At 38.0% G+C, this 20,754-nt stretch overlaps 1 protein-coding gene, 1 long non-coding RNA gene and 1 pseudogene across 3 annotated transcripts in view; 1 reads left to right on the forward strand and 2 right to left on the reverse strand.

Moving 5' to 3' along the window:
• The window catches only part of WWC2 (WW and C2 domain containing 2), a 202,419-nt gene that overhangs the window by 66,269 nt on the left and 115,396 nt on the right, over positions 1 to 20,754 (reverse strand). For both annotated transcript variants that reach the window (XM_035004282.1, XM_035004283.1), the window contains one exon: positions 2,836 to 2,915. In XM_035004282.1, coding sequence (XP_034860173.1) covers positions 2,836 to 2,915 — 80 coding nt within the window. The remainder of the gene's footprint in view (positions 1 to 2,835; positions 2,916 to 20,754) is intronic.
• Positions 12,436 to 20,186, forward strand: LOC118010087. The gene is made up of 3 exons (XR_004679115.1): positions 12,436 to 12,532; positions 13,749 to 13,915; positions 19,246 to 20,186. It is a non-coding gene; the product is annotated as an uncharacterized LOC118010087 (long non-coding RNA).
• Positions 15,333 to 15,676, reverse strand: LOC118010086 (annotated as a pseudogene).

A 20,754-nucleotide genomic window follows, 5' to 3' on the forward strand; every position in this document is an offset into this window, starting at 1 on the left:
CATTTACATTTCAGAGAGCTTTAAAACTAGATAAAAATGTCCTGGCTGCCCACTGCTCAGTTGGGTGCTCAACATGACAAGGACAAGCCAGGTCAGCTCAGCGCCCACCCCCACTCCATCCCCACCGGGGAGCCCTTCTGCTCTTTCTCTCCGACTCCCTTCTGCCTTCTCTGAGCACCTCTGTTTTCCTCTACCTATTGCTTTTCCCTTTATCTCCACGTTTCTCCTTTTCTCCTCAACTCTTCATCTCCCATCTTTTCTCTCTTTTTTTGACCCCAACTGACCATAAGTTAAAGTCAAACAAAATCAAACAAAATATTCGCGTTAATTGCTGATTTTTAAAACAAAGTACTGTGTTTTTTGTTCTTAATTTGAGGAATACAATTTTATATTCTTCCCTAAAAAAATTTTTTTAAAAGTTTGTTTGGGTTTTTTTTGGGGGGGGTAGGGTGGGGATTCTGAGTACCATATTATTAATTTCCCCTATATCTTGGTCTCTTCCGAAAGAGAAGAGGTTCCCATTTGCAAGCCTTCCCTGGAGAATATGTGCCCCTGGAGCCAGATTTTCATAGGCTAGGTATACATTTTTGGCTGGCCGAGTGCTTCACTTCTCATTTTCCACTTTTGAGTGAATGCCGAAGGTGGCAAAGTAGAAATGTCTTCCTGGTGGTATCTGTCTACACATAAGCTATGCTACGGCCTAGGCCAAAGTCAACTCTGGGACCACAGACTGAAATGAATAATGCAGAGAATAAAACTATATTCATTCATCCAGCATAAACTCGTGTACTCAGTAAAATGAAAGCCTGAGTTCAAATTACATTATAGCTCCAGATTTGGCAAAAATAGTCCATTCTATTGTGAATAAATGAAAAGCTATAAAAGCCTGCATGGGATTCTATTTAAATCTTTTCCTGAAATATATTTTCTGTCAAAACCCCAAGGAAAAGTCCCTTTATAGTATCAGGAGTGTGGTGTTTTGAAAAGTATGGTCTCTGGGTTCAATCATTATTCAATGTTCTAGTAGTATGGTGGTTAACATTTGAATGAAAACAGCTTTATTTTGTCTAGAGTTAGGATCAACAAGAGAGGTCTCTGATGGTAGATATCATATCTTTCTGCTCTTGGTTCAAGGGATTAGAATCATTGCAAGAGAATGCCTGAATTTCTACAACAAATGTCTATTGTTTTCTTGTGGAATGTTATTGACAGATTCTTAAACATGCCTTGGATTCCTATAAAAATTGCTTGCAAGCAAACTGCTTTAAAACAATACAGCATTGTTATATCAATAAAACAAAAACAGCAAGTTTGGCTAACCTTTAATCCCGGGTGGTGACATGAGTTACAATTTCATGTGCCTTAAAAATGTTTAACGTATAGCTAAACATTTTGTAGGGCTCTTCAAGTTTGTTTTCTCTCTCCACTCCCACCACAAAGCCCTCCTTTATGTTGATATGCAATTACCAAGTATCACATTTATGTCATTCTCGGTCTGCTCAGTTCTTCGGGGCAGCTCTGCAGCCAGCTGAGGTTCTTAGAACACAGCCATCCTAGAGAACTACCTAGGGATCACACAAAATTTACCTAGATGGAGACCAAAAACAGGTATTTTTTTAAAAAGCTCCTCAGATGATTCTAGTATGCTCCTAGGACAGGAGCATCTGAAAGAATAAAATGGTGATGATTACTTGAGGTGAGTGGCAAAAAAAAAGATTGAGCCCGAAGACCCATATCTGAAATCAGCCATATGATGGATGGTCAGGAGTCATGACTGGTGTCCTGAGCTGTAACTCATCATGCAAACACACAGAACAACCAGCTTATGTTTTGTCTGGCCAACAAACACACAGGATCTTTAAAAGGGGTAATGCCTTGCTGCCTTGGATTGCTGCAGAGGGAGACAGGGGGATGGGGGGGAAGAACGTGCAGGCCATCAGGGACTCTCTATAAACACTGTACCATGGTTGGCTCAGAGCCCTGCACACAGAGGAGGGAAGTAAAAAAAAAAACAAAAACAAAAAACCAGTTGAATGCCTTTTGAGGGATAATGCCTTCAATCCTCTCTTTGTGGTCATGTGGCTGTGAAAACCATCAGCTTCTTGCCTCACACCAGAGACCGTGTGGTAGGGATCGTGAGGGTTGGAAAGCCCAGTGTGCCTGTCAGGGTTTAGCTCGGCAGTACCTCGTCAGCCGGGAGAACGGTGGCTTCTGGGGACTGGGAACGGGGCAGGAGATTCCAGAATCCGCTACCCTCTGCCGTCTACATCTCCCTTGGCCTGGCCCAGTCTAGAGTCAGGCCAGTGGCCCATCAGACTTGACTATAGAATGGAAAGGACAGAAGAAAGGCAGGAAATGAGGAACCCACTCAAGCTTCTCTGCTGACCTCCTGACTTGCTCCCTGAGCTCAGCCCCCGTTAGGTGGGACCTGGGGCTGACAAAGGGGCAGAGAGACGTCTCCAACCCAGGGCTCCAGGCAGGAGAGGCTCACGTTGTCCAGACGTGAGAGCCGCACGTGGAGGCGCTCTTGCGACCATTCCCTATAGCAAGAACCTCAATCTTAAGAGCAGGCTGGCAGGTGCCCAGACAAAGTGAAGTTTCTCACTGGTTTCTCTGACTCGCCAATGATTCATAAAGCTTTAGACCTTTTCAAAGTAGACAGATTTTCCCAAGTTTTTTGTTTGTTGGTTGATTGTTTGGTTTTTGGTGCAGAGCTCTGAGCCATTTTTACTTTATGTTTCTCTGAGAGATCTCTTAGGCAATCTGTACTTCTATTTTCTTTGTATGAGTTAGGGGGCTTTGAATTATTCCCAATTTCAGTATTTTTATACTCACTGTTGCAACGTTTCAAAGCCTTGTTCTTTATACAGCAATTCTTGCTTCATCTGTGAGAGTTCTCGCTTCAGCTTTTTAACCTTTTGTGAGAAACCAATGTAAATAAGAATGTTTGTAAATAATTAGCAACACTGTTTTAAGAGATCGTCCATCAGGAAACTATTAAACACACAGACATAACCATTAGTTTAACATTTACTCTGCTGGCTTCCCCCTGACATAAATTCTGTGGAAGGCAGGTTAATTATGTTTAAATTATCAGTGACGTTCATTATCCCCTATATTTACCCTCATCATCATATTTAGCAACATTCCTGCAAGCTGGTGTCCTGACTATCTCCATTTTGTGACAAATAGCCAGGAAGGGGGGAGTCAGACCTTGAAATCCCGGTTTCTGTTTCTGTTCTGCGCGTGCTCCTCCCTCCCTCCTTTGCTGCGCTCCAGGACCGCCAGCCACCTCTCTGTTTCGCGAATGTATCGGGCAATACCCGCTCTGCTTCTGCAGCATGCTGTTCCCCCTGGCTGGAAGGCTTTCCCTCAGATCTGCCAGAGCGGACTCCTGTCACTCAGGTCTCAGCTTACATGCCACCTTTTGGAATAGGACTTCTCTAACCATCCCATTCCATCATAATGACAAGTGAAGTATGCCATTATGTTTTACTTAGTGCATGGTACTTCTCAAGAGCTGAAATATTCTGTGTATTTGTTTACTGTCTGTCCCCCATGGGAAAGTAAGCTGTATCGCACCAGCTGCGTCCCAAACTTCTAGAAGACTACCGGGCACTATGAGGAATAAAAATGACAAGGACAAGCACTGCGTGATCAATAAACATCCGGTGTCAATCTGATTAAAAAATATGTTGTTTTTCCTGTTGCCAAATACAGTCTTGGTGATGACAATGCTAAAATGTGATAGGTCAAAAAACCAGCAGAAGTCTGGTTTAGTCACAAACTAAAGGTCTTCACGTGGGTGTCAGAAATTTACTTCCGTATTATAGCCTTAAGTTTGAAGTGCATTCTGTTAGACAGTATTTCAATGCGCTTCTGAACTTTTATTTCCTATTTAGTCTATCCATTCCACAAATATTTACTGACTTTCCACTATGTGTCTGTCAGGTCCTGGGTCTCAAGTGTGAATAAAGTAGACCAGATCTTTGCCCTCACGGGTCCTCCAGAACAATGGGGGAGCCAGATGTTGAGCAAATAATCATCCAGTGAAATAAATCTTACCAATTACCATGGGGAATGTAAAGGAAAGGTTCGGGATACTTCAGGATGAAAAAGGGGGACGGGACCTGATTTAGTGTGAGAAGCTGGATAAAGCCTGTCTATGGAAATGATGTTTAAGCAGAGCTGGTCAGCGGGGCTTCATCTGGTAAAGGGGGTCCTCAAAAGGCAGAGCTTGTGCACAAACCCTAAACCATGAGAGGAGGGAACTCGTCAAATCTCTGGGATTTAGGGTGCCTGGTTGGTTAAGCATCTGCCTTCGGCTCAGGTCATGATCCTGGAGTCCCGGGATCGAGTCCCGCATCGGGCTCCCTGCTCGGCAGGGAGTCTGCTTCTCCCTCTGACCCTCCTCCCTCTCATGCTCTCTCTATCTCATTCTCTCTGTCTCAAATAAATAAATAAAATCTTTAAAAAAAAAAAAAAAAAACAAGGAGAACTGGGAGGAATTTTAAAGCATGATCTGCTTTATGATTTTTAAAAACCACTGTCATGACTCTGGTGATTGGACCAGAGGGGCCAAAAGGGGCCATTCCCCCTGCACCGTGGGTTGGCCTGGGGGCAGTGTATAGAGAGTAGAGCCCAGAGGAAGAACATATTTGGGAGGCAGAATCAACAGGACTTGGTGATGGGCTCAAGGCGCAGGGTGAGGGACAAGATGTGTCAAAGATCACTGCCAGGATTTTGGCTTGCCAGGTGGGGGCACGAAGGTGCCTCCCTGGAGGGTGGGACCAGATTTGGGGGTAAGATCAAGGGTGTTCTTTGAGATGTTTAATTTTCTGATACTCAGGAAACTTCAAAGGCCATTGGAATCTGGAGGCTCGATGTTCAAGTGTCTGGACCAGAGATATAAAATTGAGAGTCACTGACATCAAGATAGTACTTTAAATGCATGAGAATAAATGAGATCACCTAGAGAGAGTGTGTACTGAAAACAGAAGAGAGTCCAGGAACACACCTAAGGCACCTTCATCATTCAGAAATCTACTAGAGGAAGGGACAAAACATGCTGCAAAGTAGCAGCAAGAGAAGTTGGAGGGAAAACAGCATCTTGGAAAATGAGAGAAAAAAATCAAGAGGGAGAGTAGGCACTACGTAGAATAAAGTGACAAGGACAAGAGCCGTGTGATACTCATGTTTGCACACCTAAAGCACAACACTTTGGGAAGTATGGATATTCAATCATTTATCTGTTGATAAATTATCTGTTGAGTTTATCTGAAGTATAAGCGATGCTACTGGAATCCAAAGGCGGACAGGAGCACTTCCGCCTGGCCTCACGGAGAAGCAGCCATCTGACCTGGACTGTGGAAGTGCTTTCATATTCACGAAGAGAGTGAGCTCGTTCGCGGTGGATCATAAAGACATTTCAGTTGTAGCATTCGATTATTATCAGGTCAAAAGAGCCATCAGTAATCAATAGCTCATTCCTCCCGTACTTCTACTTATGACAGCACCTCTAAAGAGCTGTTTACCAAAGACTGTAACATTTTTATTTCAGAACAACAACCACAGTTAATCCAAAAATCAATAGTAACTGGCCTGAAGCCTGTCTTTACCTCTGAAAACACAGTGGATAGAAACAATGGCGATACTGAATTCACTCAGAACCACCAAATTAAAACAATGAGCATATCTCACTGACATAAAATAGCATTCTACATAAAAATCATTTGGACACACCAGTTTAAATTTTTTTCAAAAATTATCATTTAAAATCTAACATTAACTTTGGAACTTTCACACTCTTGTCTGTTTAAGTGATGGGAGTGAGATTTTATTGTCCATTGAGTGACAAAGATGGAGGAAGCTAACCTGTGCTTGCTTTCATTCCACATTATTTATTTTACCTAACGCCTGCTATAAGTACTGTTTCCATCTTGGGGAGTCTTCGTAGTGGACTACCTGAATGATCTTTAGCTCCAAGTATCAATGTTGCATTTTATGTTGTTAACTATGAAAAAGTCTGATTTCTATCATAATGACAAGTGAAAACAGGTATTATTTCCAATCAAACATCATTTCCAATTGTATTCGGTTTCAAGAATATGGTCTGAACTAGTTCAACAACCTTTCTTCTCAGAGAACCATGTGACATCATTAACTATTAGAGGATCACTGTTTCTCCTCTTCCATTCTCCATCCCACCCTCAAATGTAGGACACAGAAAATAAAAATCAATGTCCTTAGATCACAGCTAAAGGATTATGCTAATGCTGACTTGCAAATTTGCACAATACAGACCCTACCAGGAAGCAATAATGACAGCTAAAATTCACGAGGACTTTATGTATTCCCAGCATTGTGCTAAATATAAATGCCTATTTTCAATCCTCACAGCTATTCTATAGATAGTTTCAATTCTTATTTTATAGGTGAGGAATCTCAAACCAAAAAAGAATAAGTAAGTAATGTGCTGAAGCTTACACTGCTACCAACCAGTGGGGAACAATCCAGAGCCCAGGAGAAGGTTTTTAAAACTATAATCATAGATGTTTTAGTTATTAATGGCATGATAGTACAAACATGTAAGATCAAAGACAAACCAGAATTTTGGAAAATGACCCAAATAAAATCTATGGCCCTTATTTTACCTTAGAAACTTCATTATTCTTATAGCCCACCCAAACTGAACACATGAAGAGCCCCACAAGCCCTGGAGTCTATGCTTTCTGTCTCTTACATACTCAACTTTCTGCCATAGCCAACCATCTAATTTTATAGGCTTACTTCTAAGAAATCAAATCTCACAACCCAGAGTATCAAACTGGAAGCAAGAGACCCATGGCTTTTGCACGTTTCCCACTTTCTATACTGAGTACACCAAAGCAAGTGACATTTTAAATTGATTTTAAAGTTATTTCTGAAAACCAGGAAGATGCTGTGATTAAATGTGATGAGTATGATTGGAAATCATGGAGCTTCTTCCGATTTCCGACAATCCTAGTGTAATAAGTTTTATTTTAAAAGAAGGAGAAAGAAGATGACAATAAGACAAAAGTAAATACCAGAAATCTGTGGACCTTGGAAGGATCACAAGACAGGCAGGTTTCAGAAGTTTGCCCTAAAAGTGAACCCTGCAACATTAAAGCTATAATGAGCAAAATGGCATTTTACTAATGACTACCTTCCCCTTTCACCACTTTCTCTACCATCTTGCCGAGAGCTCCTTAGGCAAGCCAACAAAGGGCAACTGTCAGCTTGCTCCTTCTAGGGATCTTTCTCTTCACCACCACTTCCAATTCCCTGAAAATCCTTCACCATCCTGCCTCACCTCAAAAGTCACCTTTAAAGAAAATGAGAAATCAGCTCCAGATAGAGAAGGGATCAATAATAAAACATTTTTTGACTTTACTAAAGAGTAGAGGAAAACAGAACCCCGCATGCTGTTGGAACCATTTGTGATTAATAATAAATGGATTCTGTCATCAGAAACAAGATGACTGAATACAATGTATATATATTTTTAAAAAACTCAAACTTTAACAACAGTAAGAAGAAAATAAAGCAAAAGCCACTGGAAAAAATTGTAAGAAATATTTGTGAAATATACTACACCTGGAGATATACATATTAAATAAAAATACAGAGGGTCCAATGTTAGATCCCCACAAGTAATTAAAATAAGCCAATAAGTTGCCATATGACCCAACAATTCCACCTACCCAAGAAAAATGAAAACATATGTCCACATAAACACTTGTGCAGGAATGTTCATATTATTCATAGTGGCCCAAAAGTGGAAACAATCCAAATAAACACCAACTAATGAGTGAAGAGATGAAATGTGGTATGTCTGTACAATGGAATATCGTTCAGCAATAAAAAGGAATTAAGTCCTGACACCTGCTACCACATGGATAAGCCTTGAAAACATTTTGCTAAGTGTAAGAAGCCAATCACAAAGACCACATATTACAGGATTCCATTTATATGAACTGTCCAGAACAGGCAAATCTAGAGAGAGAAAGGAAATCAGTTGTTGCTTGGGGCTTGTGTGGGGACTAGGTAGGAACTGCTAATAAGTACAGGGTTTCTTTTGGGGGAGACAAAAATGTTCTACAATTAAGATTGTGACCATGAGTACACAACTATGAGCATACTGAAACCCAGTGACTGTACATTTTACATATAGGTAAATTGTATGGTATGTGAATTATTTCTCAATAAAGCTGCTGGATAATAAATAAACTAGCAAATGGTAATAGAAAAGGTAGAGCATCACATATGCACACGCATACACACACACACAAAATAAATCACCTCTTAACAAAGATAAAACTGAAACCCCTGGTATCATTATATATCAATTAAGCTAGCAGAAAATAAATACAAATCATTAGAACTTCATCAAGTGGCTGCCTCTTTCAGATTAACGTCCCCGGTCTTTATAGTGGTCTACAAGGCTCACGTGCTCCGACTTCACTCCATTGCCTAGATCAATACTCTCACCTCTTCTCCCTCTAGTGAAGATCCCACAAATTCTCTGATATCAAGACCTTCACATGAACTCTTTCCCACCTAACTTCCTCACCACCTCTGTCAGTTGTTCCTTTTCAAGAATTTCCTTGAACAACGCAAGGGTTAGGGGAACCGACCCCCTGTGCAGTCGAAAATCTGCATTTAACTTTTGACTCCCTCCCAAAATAGCCTACTGTTGACTGGAAGCCTCACAAATAACATGAACAGCCAATTAGCATATGTTGTATATAGGTATTATATAACTATTTTTACAGTAAAGTAAGCTAGAGAAAGTAAAATGTTATTTGGGAATCATAAGGAAGAGAAAATATATTTACAGTACTGTACTATATTTATATAAAAAAAATCAATGTATTAAGTCGACCTGGGTAGTTCAAGCCCATGGTGCTCAAGGGTCAACTGGAGGCATACAATCAGTAGACTTTCAAGGCTAGCTTCTTTCACTTATCATATTGTTTTTGAAATTCATCCATTTTGTGAGTACCAGTAGCTTGTTTTCATGGATAAACCATACACTGCATTTTATGGATAAACCACAATTTGTTTATCCATTCATTCACTGATAGACATTTAGGTGATTTCCAGGCTTGGGCTAGTAAGAATAAAGATCCTGTGAGTATCTACACTCAAGTCTTTGTGTGGGTATATATATGCTTTCATTTCTTTGGGTACATACCTACAAGTGGGATTGCTGGGTAACAGTTTAAGTGTATATTTAATTTTATAAGGAACCGCTAAGCTGTTTTCCAAAGTGGTTGTACTACTTTGCATTCTGTAGTAATGTGTGAGAGTTCCAGTTCCCAATGACCTCCCTCTGAGCACTGTTTTAGCTACATCCCATAAATTTTTAGGTATTTCCATTTTCATTTAGTTCAAAATATTAAAAAAATATACTTTGTCTGCTTTCTTCTTTGACCAATGAATTATTAAGAAATACGCTAGTAATTTCCAGGCACTTAAAGTTTTTCCAGATAGGTCTGTTTTTGAGGTCTCATTTAATTCCACTATAATCATGCTCCATTTGATTTCAGTCCCCTTGAATGTACTGAGACTTCTGTTCATTGCTTTGAGTAAGTTCTCCTTGGGAATTTGCCTACATTTGAAAATAATATCGTTCTGCTGTTTTTGGTGTGTTCTACAAATGTTAATTAGATCAGGTTGGTTTGATGGTATTGTTCAAAACTTCAACAACTGTGCTGATTTTCTGTCTATATATTCCATTAATTACTGAGAAAGGAGTACTGATATATCCAACTATAATTGTGACTTTGTCATTCTCCTTTCAGCTTCATTGGTCTTTACTTCAGGTATCTGGAAGCTCTGTTTCTATGTGTGTACATCTTTAGGGTTATGTGCATACATCTTTATGTCCTTTGAGGAACTGACTTATTTATTAGTATAAAACCCCTGGTAAAAATATCCTTGTTCTAAAGTTTACTTTGATAATAATATGACAACTGCAATTTTCCTTGCATTTGTATTTTCATGGTAGATATTTTTCATTCCTTTAATTTATAAGCTGTCTGGGTCTTCACATTTAAAATAGCTCTGTTGCAGCCATCATAAAGTTGAGTCTTATTTCAACCATTCTGATAATTTCTGCCTTTTAACTGGAGCATGTACACCATTTACATTTAGTGTAATTATTGGTATAGCTGGGTTTAAGTTTATTATCTTTATATTTGTTTTTTAATTGTCACATATATTCTTTTATCCTTTCTACCTCTATTCCTGCCTCCTTTTGGATTAGTTATATATTTTTTTATGATTCCATTTTATCTCCATTATTTAGCAATACCTCTAATATCTCTATATCTTCTCAGTGGTTTCTCGGGGCAAAGATCAGTAAATGACAGCTTGTGGGTCAAACACACCCTGCAGTCCAATTTTTTATGGCTCATGAGTTAAGAATGGTTTTCATGTTTTTAATAATTTTCCCAGAAACTGGAAAGAAAAATCTACGGCAGAGACTGTTTTCCATAGTGGTTGTACCATTTTCTATCCCTACCAGCAATGCATAAGGGTACCAATTTCTCCACCAATACTTGTTATTTTGCCCTTTAAAAACAAAAACTTCCTAATGGGTGTCAGGTGATATCTCATTGTGGCTTTGATTTGCATTTCCCTAATGACTAGTGATGTTTGTCATCTCTTCATATGCTTATGGCACATTTGCACATCTTTGGAGAAATGTCTGTTAAAGTGCCTTGCCCATTTTTGAAGTGAGCTGTTTTTGCCTTCAGTTTTGAAAGATATTTTCATTAGGTATAGCCATCTAGGTTGACATTTTTTTGTTCAGTACTCTTAAGATATCACTCCACTGCCTTGTTGGTTGCATAGCTTCTGATGAGAAATCTGTTGTCATTATCTTTGTTCCACTGTATGTAACTGTCTAATTTCTATGGCTGCTTTTAAGATTGTTTTTTTATCACTGATTTTCAGCAATTTAATTATGATATACCTTGGTGTGATCTCTGTTTTTATTCTGCTTTTTATTCTGCTTCCTGTACCTATGGACTTAAGAGTTTTAGTTTCTTCAAGCATTTTTTGTGATTTCCTCCTCCTTGCTCTTCTGTGGGGACTCTAACATATACATTAGATCATTTAATACTGTGCTAGAGGACACTGATGTGCAGTTAAATTTTTCTCAGGCTTTTTTCATCTGTGTAATTCATTTTGGATAGTTTCTATTCCTATCTCTTAAATTCACTGATCTTTTTACTCAACATATAGGTTGTTCTCAACCAGTGTATTTTTCGTTTCTGATATTACATATTTAATCCATAAAACTTCCATTTTGATCTTTTTTATATCTTTATTTTCTCTTATCATGTTTTCTTCTGCATTACTGAGCATGTGTGTAATTAATATGTTTGCCTGCTAATTAAGTAATAGCTATGACTTCTTGTTTTTGTTACAAGTTGTATTTTCCTGCTTCTTTGAATGCTTGGCAATTTTTAATAGCTTTATTGATGCATAACTGGCATATAATAAAGTGAGTATGCTTAAACTGTATACTTTGATAAGTGCTGACATATGCATATACCCACAAAACCACCAACATAATCAGGTTAAAGGATATATCCATCATTCCCCTGGAAGCTTCCTCATGCCCCTTGGGGATCCCTTCCTTCTGCTTCTCCTCCCTACTCTCATTCCCGAACATGCATGGAAATTTTGACTAGATGTTGGCCATTGTGAATTTTACATCATTGGTGCTGAATTTTGATGCATTCTTTTAAAGAGTGATGGACCTTCTTCTATCACACAGTTAAATTGGTTTAAATAAATGTGATCCAGGGGCGCCTGGGTGGCTCAGTTGGTTAAGCGACTGCCTTCAGCTCAGGTCATGATCTCAGGGTCCTGGGATTGAGCCCCGCATCAGGCTCCCTGCTCCGCGGGAAGCCTGCTTCTTCCTCTCCCACTCCTGCTGCTTGTGTTCCCTCTCTCTCTCTCTGTCAAATAAATAATCTTTAAAATAAATAAATAAATAAATAAATAAATAAATAAATAAATAAATAAATAAATGTGATCCACTCAAGGTTTGCTTGTAATTTTGTTTACGGCAGTTCCAGAGGCGGCCTTTTGGCCTTAGACTAACATGGCCCCACTACTGAGGTCTCTCTACTGCCCCATAACTTATGAGGTCTCTCCATTCTGGCTTGTAGATGGAAACTATTCCTAGTCCTATGAGCTCTGAGAATTGTTTGTCCTACTGCTTTCTTTCCCCATCCTTGTCATATTTTAGACCATGTTTACTCAGCCAAAGATTTGAGGAGATTGCATTAGAAATCTCCAGAGCTTTCTCTTGCCTCTTCTCTCTCTGTAGCTCCCTCCTCCCCAGGATTCCCACAAATTCCAGACACTTCCACTTCACTGAACTTTATTCTTCTGATTCTTCAGCTCAGGCACACAAGTAGACTGCATCTGAGTCCTTCACCTGCACTGGAGATGGTATGATCTCGGGGCTCACCTCTTCTGTTTCCCTTTGGTAAGAGATTACAGTGTTCAGCTGCCTGTTATCCAATGTCTGAAAGCAGTTGTTTTATAGATTTTGTCCAGTTCTTTAATTGTCTGCTATTGGAAGAAAATTCCTATAGCAGCTAATCCTTCCTGGACTGCAACAAGTCATTTCAAGCTTTTAAAAGGTATTTGTGTGATTCCAACAACCTGTATTTTAGGCAAAATATCTCTCTGTTGGACCTATTTCATCAATCTTCCTTTTCCTCTCCAAAGGCACAAGATCTAAATCTGGGATCCAATTGGCTAATCTCAAATCATACAATTCTATTTTTCTATATCTTGAAGGAGCTCTCTCAGATTCTGGTTCTTTGACAAAGTAGAAGCTGATAATACTATGTCTACCACCCTACCTCTAGAAATTAACGTGCACATAAAAATGCTGAAAATTACAAAATGCATATAATATAGCAATTTTTTTTCACTACTTCATTGTTATGGCCTTATGAGACTGATTCTTTCAAAATTTAATGTGAACACATTAAGTCAATGTATTTGTTGTGTATGTATCAAGGAAAAGTATGAGAATGTAAGTATTGGTTTGAATGTATTCATTTATCACATACAGCTCCACAAAGCTTAACTCTATGGCCTTTCAAAAATGAGAGAATGAGTTTTGCAGGCTTTACAGAATCATTTAAAATTTATCATTTATGAATTATTATTTTCCTCTCTGCTTTAGAATGTATATTTTCCCATAAAAGAAGCTAATTGCATTTAATTTTATAAATTGCCACCAGCATTGTGGATATAAGAATGTTTATGAATGAAGATGGAGAAGACTGAAAATCATGGCCAGAGAAACTGATCTGGTAGTTTATCTAGGCGAGGAGAAACTAAGCATCTCTTTCCCAACAATACAGTGTCAATGAAGGATTTCTTTTCAAGTACATATTATTTAGCTTGCAGGACGGTCCCCTTCAAAGCTAGAAAAGGAGACCAAAATCATTAAAGAGAAAGAAAGAAAATATTATGAAACCAAAAATGTGATTAAGTGTTACAGAATCATTTTACTCAAGGTCTGAATATGGTTTGGGAAAAAAAGCAGTTCTGTGCTGTGAATTTTAATTACTTCAAGCTACTAGTCCATCACGGTGGAGACAACTCCAGTTCTTGCACTAAATAGAGTACTTCTCTCTCCTTTTCTCTTTCACTCTTGCTCTCTCTTTTGTTTTTGTTTTTTTAAGCCAGTATGAGTCAAGTCACACCATTCTTCATTTCACTCAAGATTCAGGAAGACTGGCGTACTACAATACAATTTCTGAACGTCCTAAAGGAGTAATAGCCTTATCTAATATACAGTTGGGTGCTGTGGGTTAGTACTGGTCTATCTCCTTCAGCATGCTAAAATCGGGTAAGTCACAGATGGAAAAACTTAGGATATAAGCTCAGTTTTAAGTGTAGTGTGAGTATAAAAACAACTCTCATGTCAAGTCAAGAGACAAGCCTTATTGGCAGCAATTTACATTCTCAGAAGGCATATTTCTTTTCATCTGAAGCACATTGCTAGGATTTTTGTGTTACTTACATCACTGGTTAAAGTGTCATAATTTGATGTGCACATGAGTTAACTCCCTTCACAGTGACAAACTAAACCTTAGTTGAACTGCCATTCTTTTAAATCTATGCACAAGATTGCAAATAGGTAAGATTATAGTTGACTTTCCCAAGTCCACCATCATTGCTAAAAATAATTCAAAGTGAATTCGTATTAACAATGTGCGAGTAAATGTATTTGAGAACAAAGAGAGTACATTGGTATTAATAGCAGTGCTCACCAATCAGCCATGTGTCTGGAGTAGAGTACAAATAATTTAACCAAAGGGGCCTTATTATTTCTTTTTCTTTTCTTTTTTTTACAAAATTAAAAGTTGGATCACAGCCTATATGCTATAGTGCTCAACAAATTTCTCAAATGCATTTGTATTTCTAAGGGTTTTCTTTTACACTTCCAACACTTTACTTCACTTTAATAAACAATAGTGATAATTTAAAATTCACCAACTATTTTCTCCACCAAATCTCACCTATATGTAATTTGGAGTATAAATTTTTTTAAAAATTTTAAATTTTTTTTATTATTATTTATTTTGAATTCCACTGTAGTTAACATACAGTGTTATATTACTTTCAGGTGTACATATAGTGATTCGACAGTTCCATATATTACTCAGTGCTCATCAAGATAAGTAGACTCTTAATCCCCCTTCACCCATTTCACCCCCCCAACTGACCTCCCCTCTAGTAACCATCAGTTTGTTCTCTGTAGTTAAGATTTTGTTTTATTATTTGTCTCCTATTTTTTCTTTGTTTTTTCTTAAATTCTACCTATGAGTGAAATACTATGGCATTTGTCTTTGTCTGAATGGCTCATTCTGCTTAGCATAATGTTCTCTAGATCCTTCCATGTTGGTCAGATGGCAAGATTTTGTTTGTTTTAATGGCTAAATAATATTTCATTGTGTACACATGGATACATGTGGATACATGGATATACATGTGCACACACATATATACACACATACATCTTTTTTATCCATTCATCTATTGATGGGACACTTGGGCTGCTTCCATATATTAGCTATTGTAAATAGTGCTGCAGTAAAATAGGGGTAAATATATCTCTTCAAATTATTGTTCTCATATTCTTTGGATATATACCCAGTAGTGTAATTCCTGGATTGTAGGGTAGATCTTTATATATTTATTTATAGCTTTGAGGCATCTTATTATAAAAAGCTGGCACATGTATATATAAACAACAACCTAAAATTCATCACATATTTTCTTCATTTTTTAACTTGACCTTCTGGTAAGTCTTTAGCTTCACTGATTTTGGCTGCTATGTAAGGAGATCCTCCCTTGTCTGGGTGATTTAAAAGCATAATTCATTGATGAGCATCTCTTATTTTTCCTTTACTCGCAGTAGGCCTTACGCCTAGTATTAATGCTGCCTCTCATTTTGCCATTTTGGATCAAACCCCCCCCTCTGTCATAGCCACCACTGAAAGCAGATTTTGATGGACTTTGAAAAACTTGTTTTACTTGAGGCTCCCTATGTTTCATGGCTTGCAGTTAAATGTAACAGTCTGCAAATCCTGCAGCAGCGAAGGTCAGTCCAAGTGCTACCACTGGACTGGCCTTGGCTCTGGCTCAGCTCCCCGGCCTCTGCCGAGAGAGCAGTTCATCCCAGCCCAAAGGCTGCAGCCGCCTATTCCCACCTCTGCCAGACAGTGATGTGGCCACCACCAGCAGGCACAGAACCTATTTTTAATTTTTTGAGGAACCTCCATACCGTCTTTTCCAGTGGCTGCACCAGTTTGCATTCCCACCAACAGTGCATGAGGGTTCCTTTTTCTCCACATCTTTGCCAACACTTGTTTCTTGAGTTTTTTATTTTAGCCATACTGACAGGTGGGAGGTGCTATCTCATTGTAGTTTTGATTTGCAATCCCCTGACCATCAGTGATGTTGAGCCTCTTTTCATATGTCTGTTGGCCATCTGTAGGTCTTCTTTGGAGAAATGTATGTTCATGTCTTCTGCCCACTTTTTAATTGGATTGTTTGGTTTTTTAGTGTTGAGTTGTATAAGTTCTTTTTTTTTTTTTTTTTAAAGATTTCTTTATTTGAGAGAGAGAGAGTAGAGTGCACACATGTGAGTGAGGGGAGAGGCAGAGGGAGAAGGAGAGGAAAAGAAGTAGACTCCCCACTGAGCATGAAGCCAGACGTGGAGCTTGATCTCATGACCCTGAAATCACGACCTGAGTCAAAATCAAGAGTGGGATGCTCAACCGAGCTACCTAGGCACCCTGAGTTGTATAAGTTCTTTATATACTTTGGATACTAACCCTTTATCAGATATGTCATTTGCAAATATCTTCTCCCATTCAGTAGGTTTTTAGTTTCGTTGGCTGTTTCCTTTGCCATGCAGAAGCTTTTTATCTTGATGAAGTCCCAATGTTTATTTTTGCTTTTGTTTCCCTTGCCCCAGGAGACATATCTAAAAAAAAGTTACTATGGCTGATGTCAAAGAGGTTACTGCCTATGCTCTCTTCTAGGATTTTTATGGTTTCAAGTCTCACGTTCATATCTAAATCCTTTTGAGTTTATTTTTGTGTATGCTGTAAGAAAGTGGTTCAGTTTTCCCAATATCGCTTGTTGAAGAGACTGTCTTTTTCCCATTGCAAAGCCTTGCCTCTTTTGTTGTAGATTAATCGATCACATAATGGTGGGTTTATTTCTGGGCTTTCTATTCTGTTCCATTGATTCATGTGTCTATTTTTGTGCCAGTACCATACTGTTTTGATTACTACAGCTTTGTAATATAACTTGAAGTCTGGCATTGTGAGGCCTGCAGTTTCATTTTTCTTTTTCATGATTGCTTTGGCTATTCAGGGTCTCTTGTGGTTCCATACAAATTTTAGGATTGTTTGTTCTAGTTCTGTGAAAAATGCTGTTGGTATTTTTATAGGGATTGAATTAAATGTGTAGATTGCTTTGGGTAGTATAGACATTTTAGTAATACTTGTTCTTCCAAATCCATGAGCATGGAATGTCTTTCCATTTCTTTGTGTCATCTTCAATTTATTTCATCAATGTTTTATAGTTTTCAGAATACAGGTCTTTCACCTCTTTGGTTAAGTTTATTCCTAGGTATTTTAATTGTAATTGTAAATGGGATTGATTCCTTAATTCCTCTTTCTGCTTTTTTATTAGTGTACAGAAATGCAAAGGTTTCTGTATATTGATTTTGTATCCTGAGAGCTTACTGAATTCACTTAGGAGTTCGAGCAGTTTCTTGGTGGAGTCTTTAGGGTTTTCTATTTGTAGTATTATGTGACCTGGAAATAGTGGAAGTTTGACTTCTTCCTTACCAGTTTGGATGATTTTTATTTCTTTTTATTGTATGATTGCTATGTTGAATAAAAGTGGTAAGAGTGGACATCCTTTTCTTGTTCCTGACCTTAGGGGAAAGCTCTCAGTTTTTCACCATTGAGTATGTTAGCTGTGGGTTTTCCATATATGGCCTTTATTGTGTTGAGGTATGTTTCCTCTAAACCCACTTTGTTGAGAATTTTTATCATGAATGTTTGTATGGAGTATGAATTTTTTAAAATATCAGCTGAATTTAAGTTTCAGTTTGTATGAGACATTCCATTTCCTACCCCAAGAAGGATATGGTCTAAGTATCTATTATGAATAAATGAAATAGTTTTTTTCCCAGTTTACATAGAAATAATGGACTTCACTATAGAAATAATAAATTTTGCAGTAAAAAGTTTTTATATTCCTCTTCCTAAGAAATATTTTCTCACACAATTAAATACCACCTCTAAAAGTTATGAGTATATTAATAAAAAGCATTAACTTATTCATTTCACAATTTCAAAAATGAGAAATAAGCTGCCTACAGGGAAAAGAAAACCCAATTATCCCATTTGACCAAGAGGGAAAAGAAAACCCAATTATCACCAATACCTATGACCACACTATAAAACAGATGTTTTAGACAGATGTTCCTAAATACCTAGTTCCTCAATATTGACCAACTAGCTCTAATTCCGTATAACAAATGAAGGACATCTACTAATACTGTTAGATCAAAATAATGAAGATGAAGTTAGTGTTTGGCTATGCCTAAAAAACTGTTAGTGACTGAAAATGCAGGAAGGTACTCGAGACACCAAAGTAATGAAAAGTTATTAGTTCATTTGTGAGTTATTATTTCTGTGGCATTAATTTGTGAAAAAGGACTAGCCAACACAGGGATTTCGACAGGGTAGGCCAGCCAAGAAAGGCCAGATTATCAAAATCTATGAGACTCTGCCAAGTTACCCATCCACCTCTGAATGGCTGGGGCGTTCTCAAAGTGGCCAAAACGTGCACAAACAGGAGAGTGAAGGCGCCAGCTGTTGCCTGTGTTCAAACCACGACTACAGCAACATAGACCACAAGGGCCGATTTGCTATGGGAACATTTTTAAAAAGGCATTTACCTTGCCAGAAAGTGTTAAATGAGCACCTCTTCACTAATGAAAGAGATGAAGAGAGTGTCACTTCTTATCTTCCATTACAACTGGCTATGACTGTCTTATAAACTCCTCTGGAGGGAAGCACTTTCTGTGGTCTCACAGGGATGGGGGGAAAAAATTTATATATATATATATATATATATATATATATATATATATATATATATAAGGCTTCTGATAGTAAGAGTACATCAAACCTGGTATAAAATAAGCTTTATCTGAGAGATTCTGCTGCATTAGGAGAACAGGTCTGGGGAATGTGACCACTTGGGATCTCCTGGGATCTCCCGATTGTGATGGGGCTTCATTTCCTTCTAAATGGTTATCTGCAGGAGATACCCTATATGCTTTTGTTTGAAATCTCTTCTTTAGTTTTCACTGTATGTTAACTAATTTGAACTAAAAAAATAAAAAGCAACAACTCTTCTTTAGTTTTCACCTTTCCTAAAAGGAAAAATAGAAGACTCTTCCTATTTTGGTTATTCCATTTACAACGTGTTTTACAAAGACAAGAACTGTGAAAAACTTAAAATTTCAAAGGGCAATTGTAATATGTAATAATTTCCTGATATGTGCATAGTTCCAGTGAGTATTAAATTTTACTCAGAGTAAGTTTTAACAAAATACTTTCATTTCCTTTTTTTAAATCACAGAAATGTATAGCCTGAGGTACAACAACAAGGCAGCTGACAAGCCGTCCCACAATATTCTCAAGAAGTGTACAGAGAAATATGGGCGGACCAACAGAGTAAAGGGTCAGTGATGCACTGGATGGATATTTCCAGTAGAAGGACACAGAACACTTCTATTAATGTTTTCACACATTAAACCAAGAAATCCAAACTGAAGAGAGGTTTAGCTTCCAAAAGTACAGACTTTTCTCATGCTCTTCCTCTGAGAACAAATAGAGAAGTTGTGAGAAAGAAAACAAAACATCTATAGGAAGACACTGGAGAACTACTATGGCAGCAAGAACTTGTGTTAAAAACCCTAAAGGTAAGGAAAGCCCATAGTCAGGATCCAGACTTGGTGTTGTTTTTCCTTTGGAGGCATTAGAGTGTACAACAGAGAAGCTGACGAGTTGGGAGAACACAGTGACTGAAGCCGGAGGTCAGAGAGCTAGCTAGCTACTGGTGGTCCCACAGAGCTGAGAGGTTCAGGGGAGAGATTTGGAGTTTGGCTTCCATTGAGCAGGAATAGAATATCCCCACAAAATATCCCCAAAGTTCAGGTGGGATTTTGAAGAGCTCTGCCCTAAGAGAAAGGGTGAAGTGGAAAGAGACCCAATCTTTGAAAAGGAATGAAGCCCAGATTTCAGACATCTTGAACCATGACTGAATTACAATTACCTGCCCCTGGCCTAACTGTCCATAAGAAGCAACACTAAATCCTCTCCGAAGGATGACAAGATCATCCCAAACCTCAATTTATCCTTATATTTCTTCATACATAACATATGGCTCTTAATAAAAAAGTAATCACCTCTAAGAAGCTTGACCAAATAGGAAAAAAAACAGACCAAATCGAAGAATTCAACATATAGGAAATCTATACACGGCATTAATAAAGACATGGAATTTAAAAGTAACTGTGATTATTTTGTTCAAAAAAATTACATATCCATGTGCAGAATTTGGGCAAGTAAGTAGAAATAAAAAATAATCCAACAGAAATTTTAGAACAGAGAAATACACAGTGGGGAATTAAGCTGAAATCAGTAAAAAAAAAAAAAAAAAAAAGATAAGAAAATCCCCAACTGTTTAAAAATTAATACCCTCATATGAGAAATCATAGAGAGTTAGAAAATATTTTGAACTGAGAGTAAAAATACAAAATTCAAAACCTGTGGGGTGAAGGCAAAAGCCATGCACAGAAAGTCATGTCGGCTTTAAGGGCAGATATCAGCAAGTCAGAGACCCGAAGCCCTCTGTCAGCCCCTGCTAACACTGAAGCTTGTCTATTTTCCAACACGGCAATTCCACTCCTGGTTTCATAACAAACAAAAATGTGTGCCTATGTGCACCAAAAGGTATGTATCATAGAAATGTATATTAAGACATATTTTTTAATTTAAATTGGAATAAACTCTAATGTACCTCAACAGTAGAAGAGATAAACAATTTACGGTATGTACACAAAGTGGAATGCTTGCTGCAGGAAAG

The sequence above is a fragment of the Mirounga leonina genome, unplaced genomic scaffold, assembly GCF_011800145.1.
Source record: "Mirounga leonina isolate KUSES-001 unplaced genomic scaffold, KU_Mleo_1.0 Mir_128, whole genome shotgun sequence".
Classification (NCBI taxonomy): domain Eukaryota; kingdom Metazoa; phylum Chordata; class Mammalia; order Carnivora; family Phocidae; genus Mirounga; species Mirounga leonina.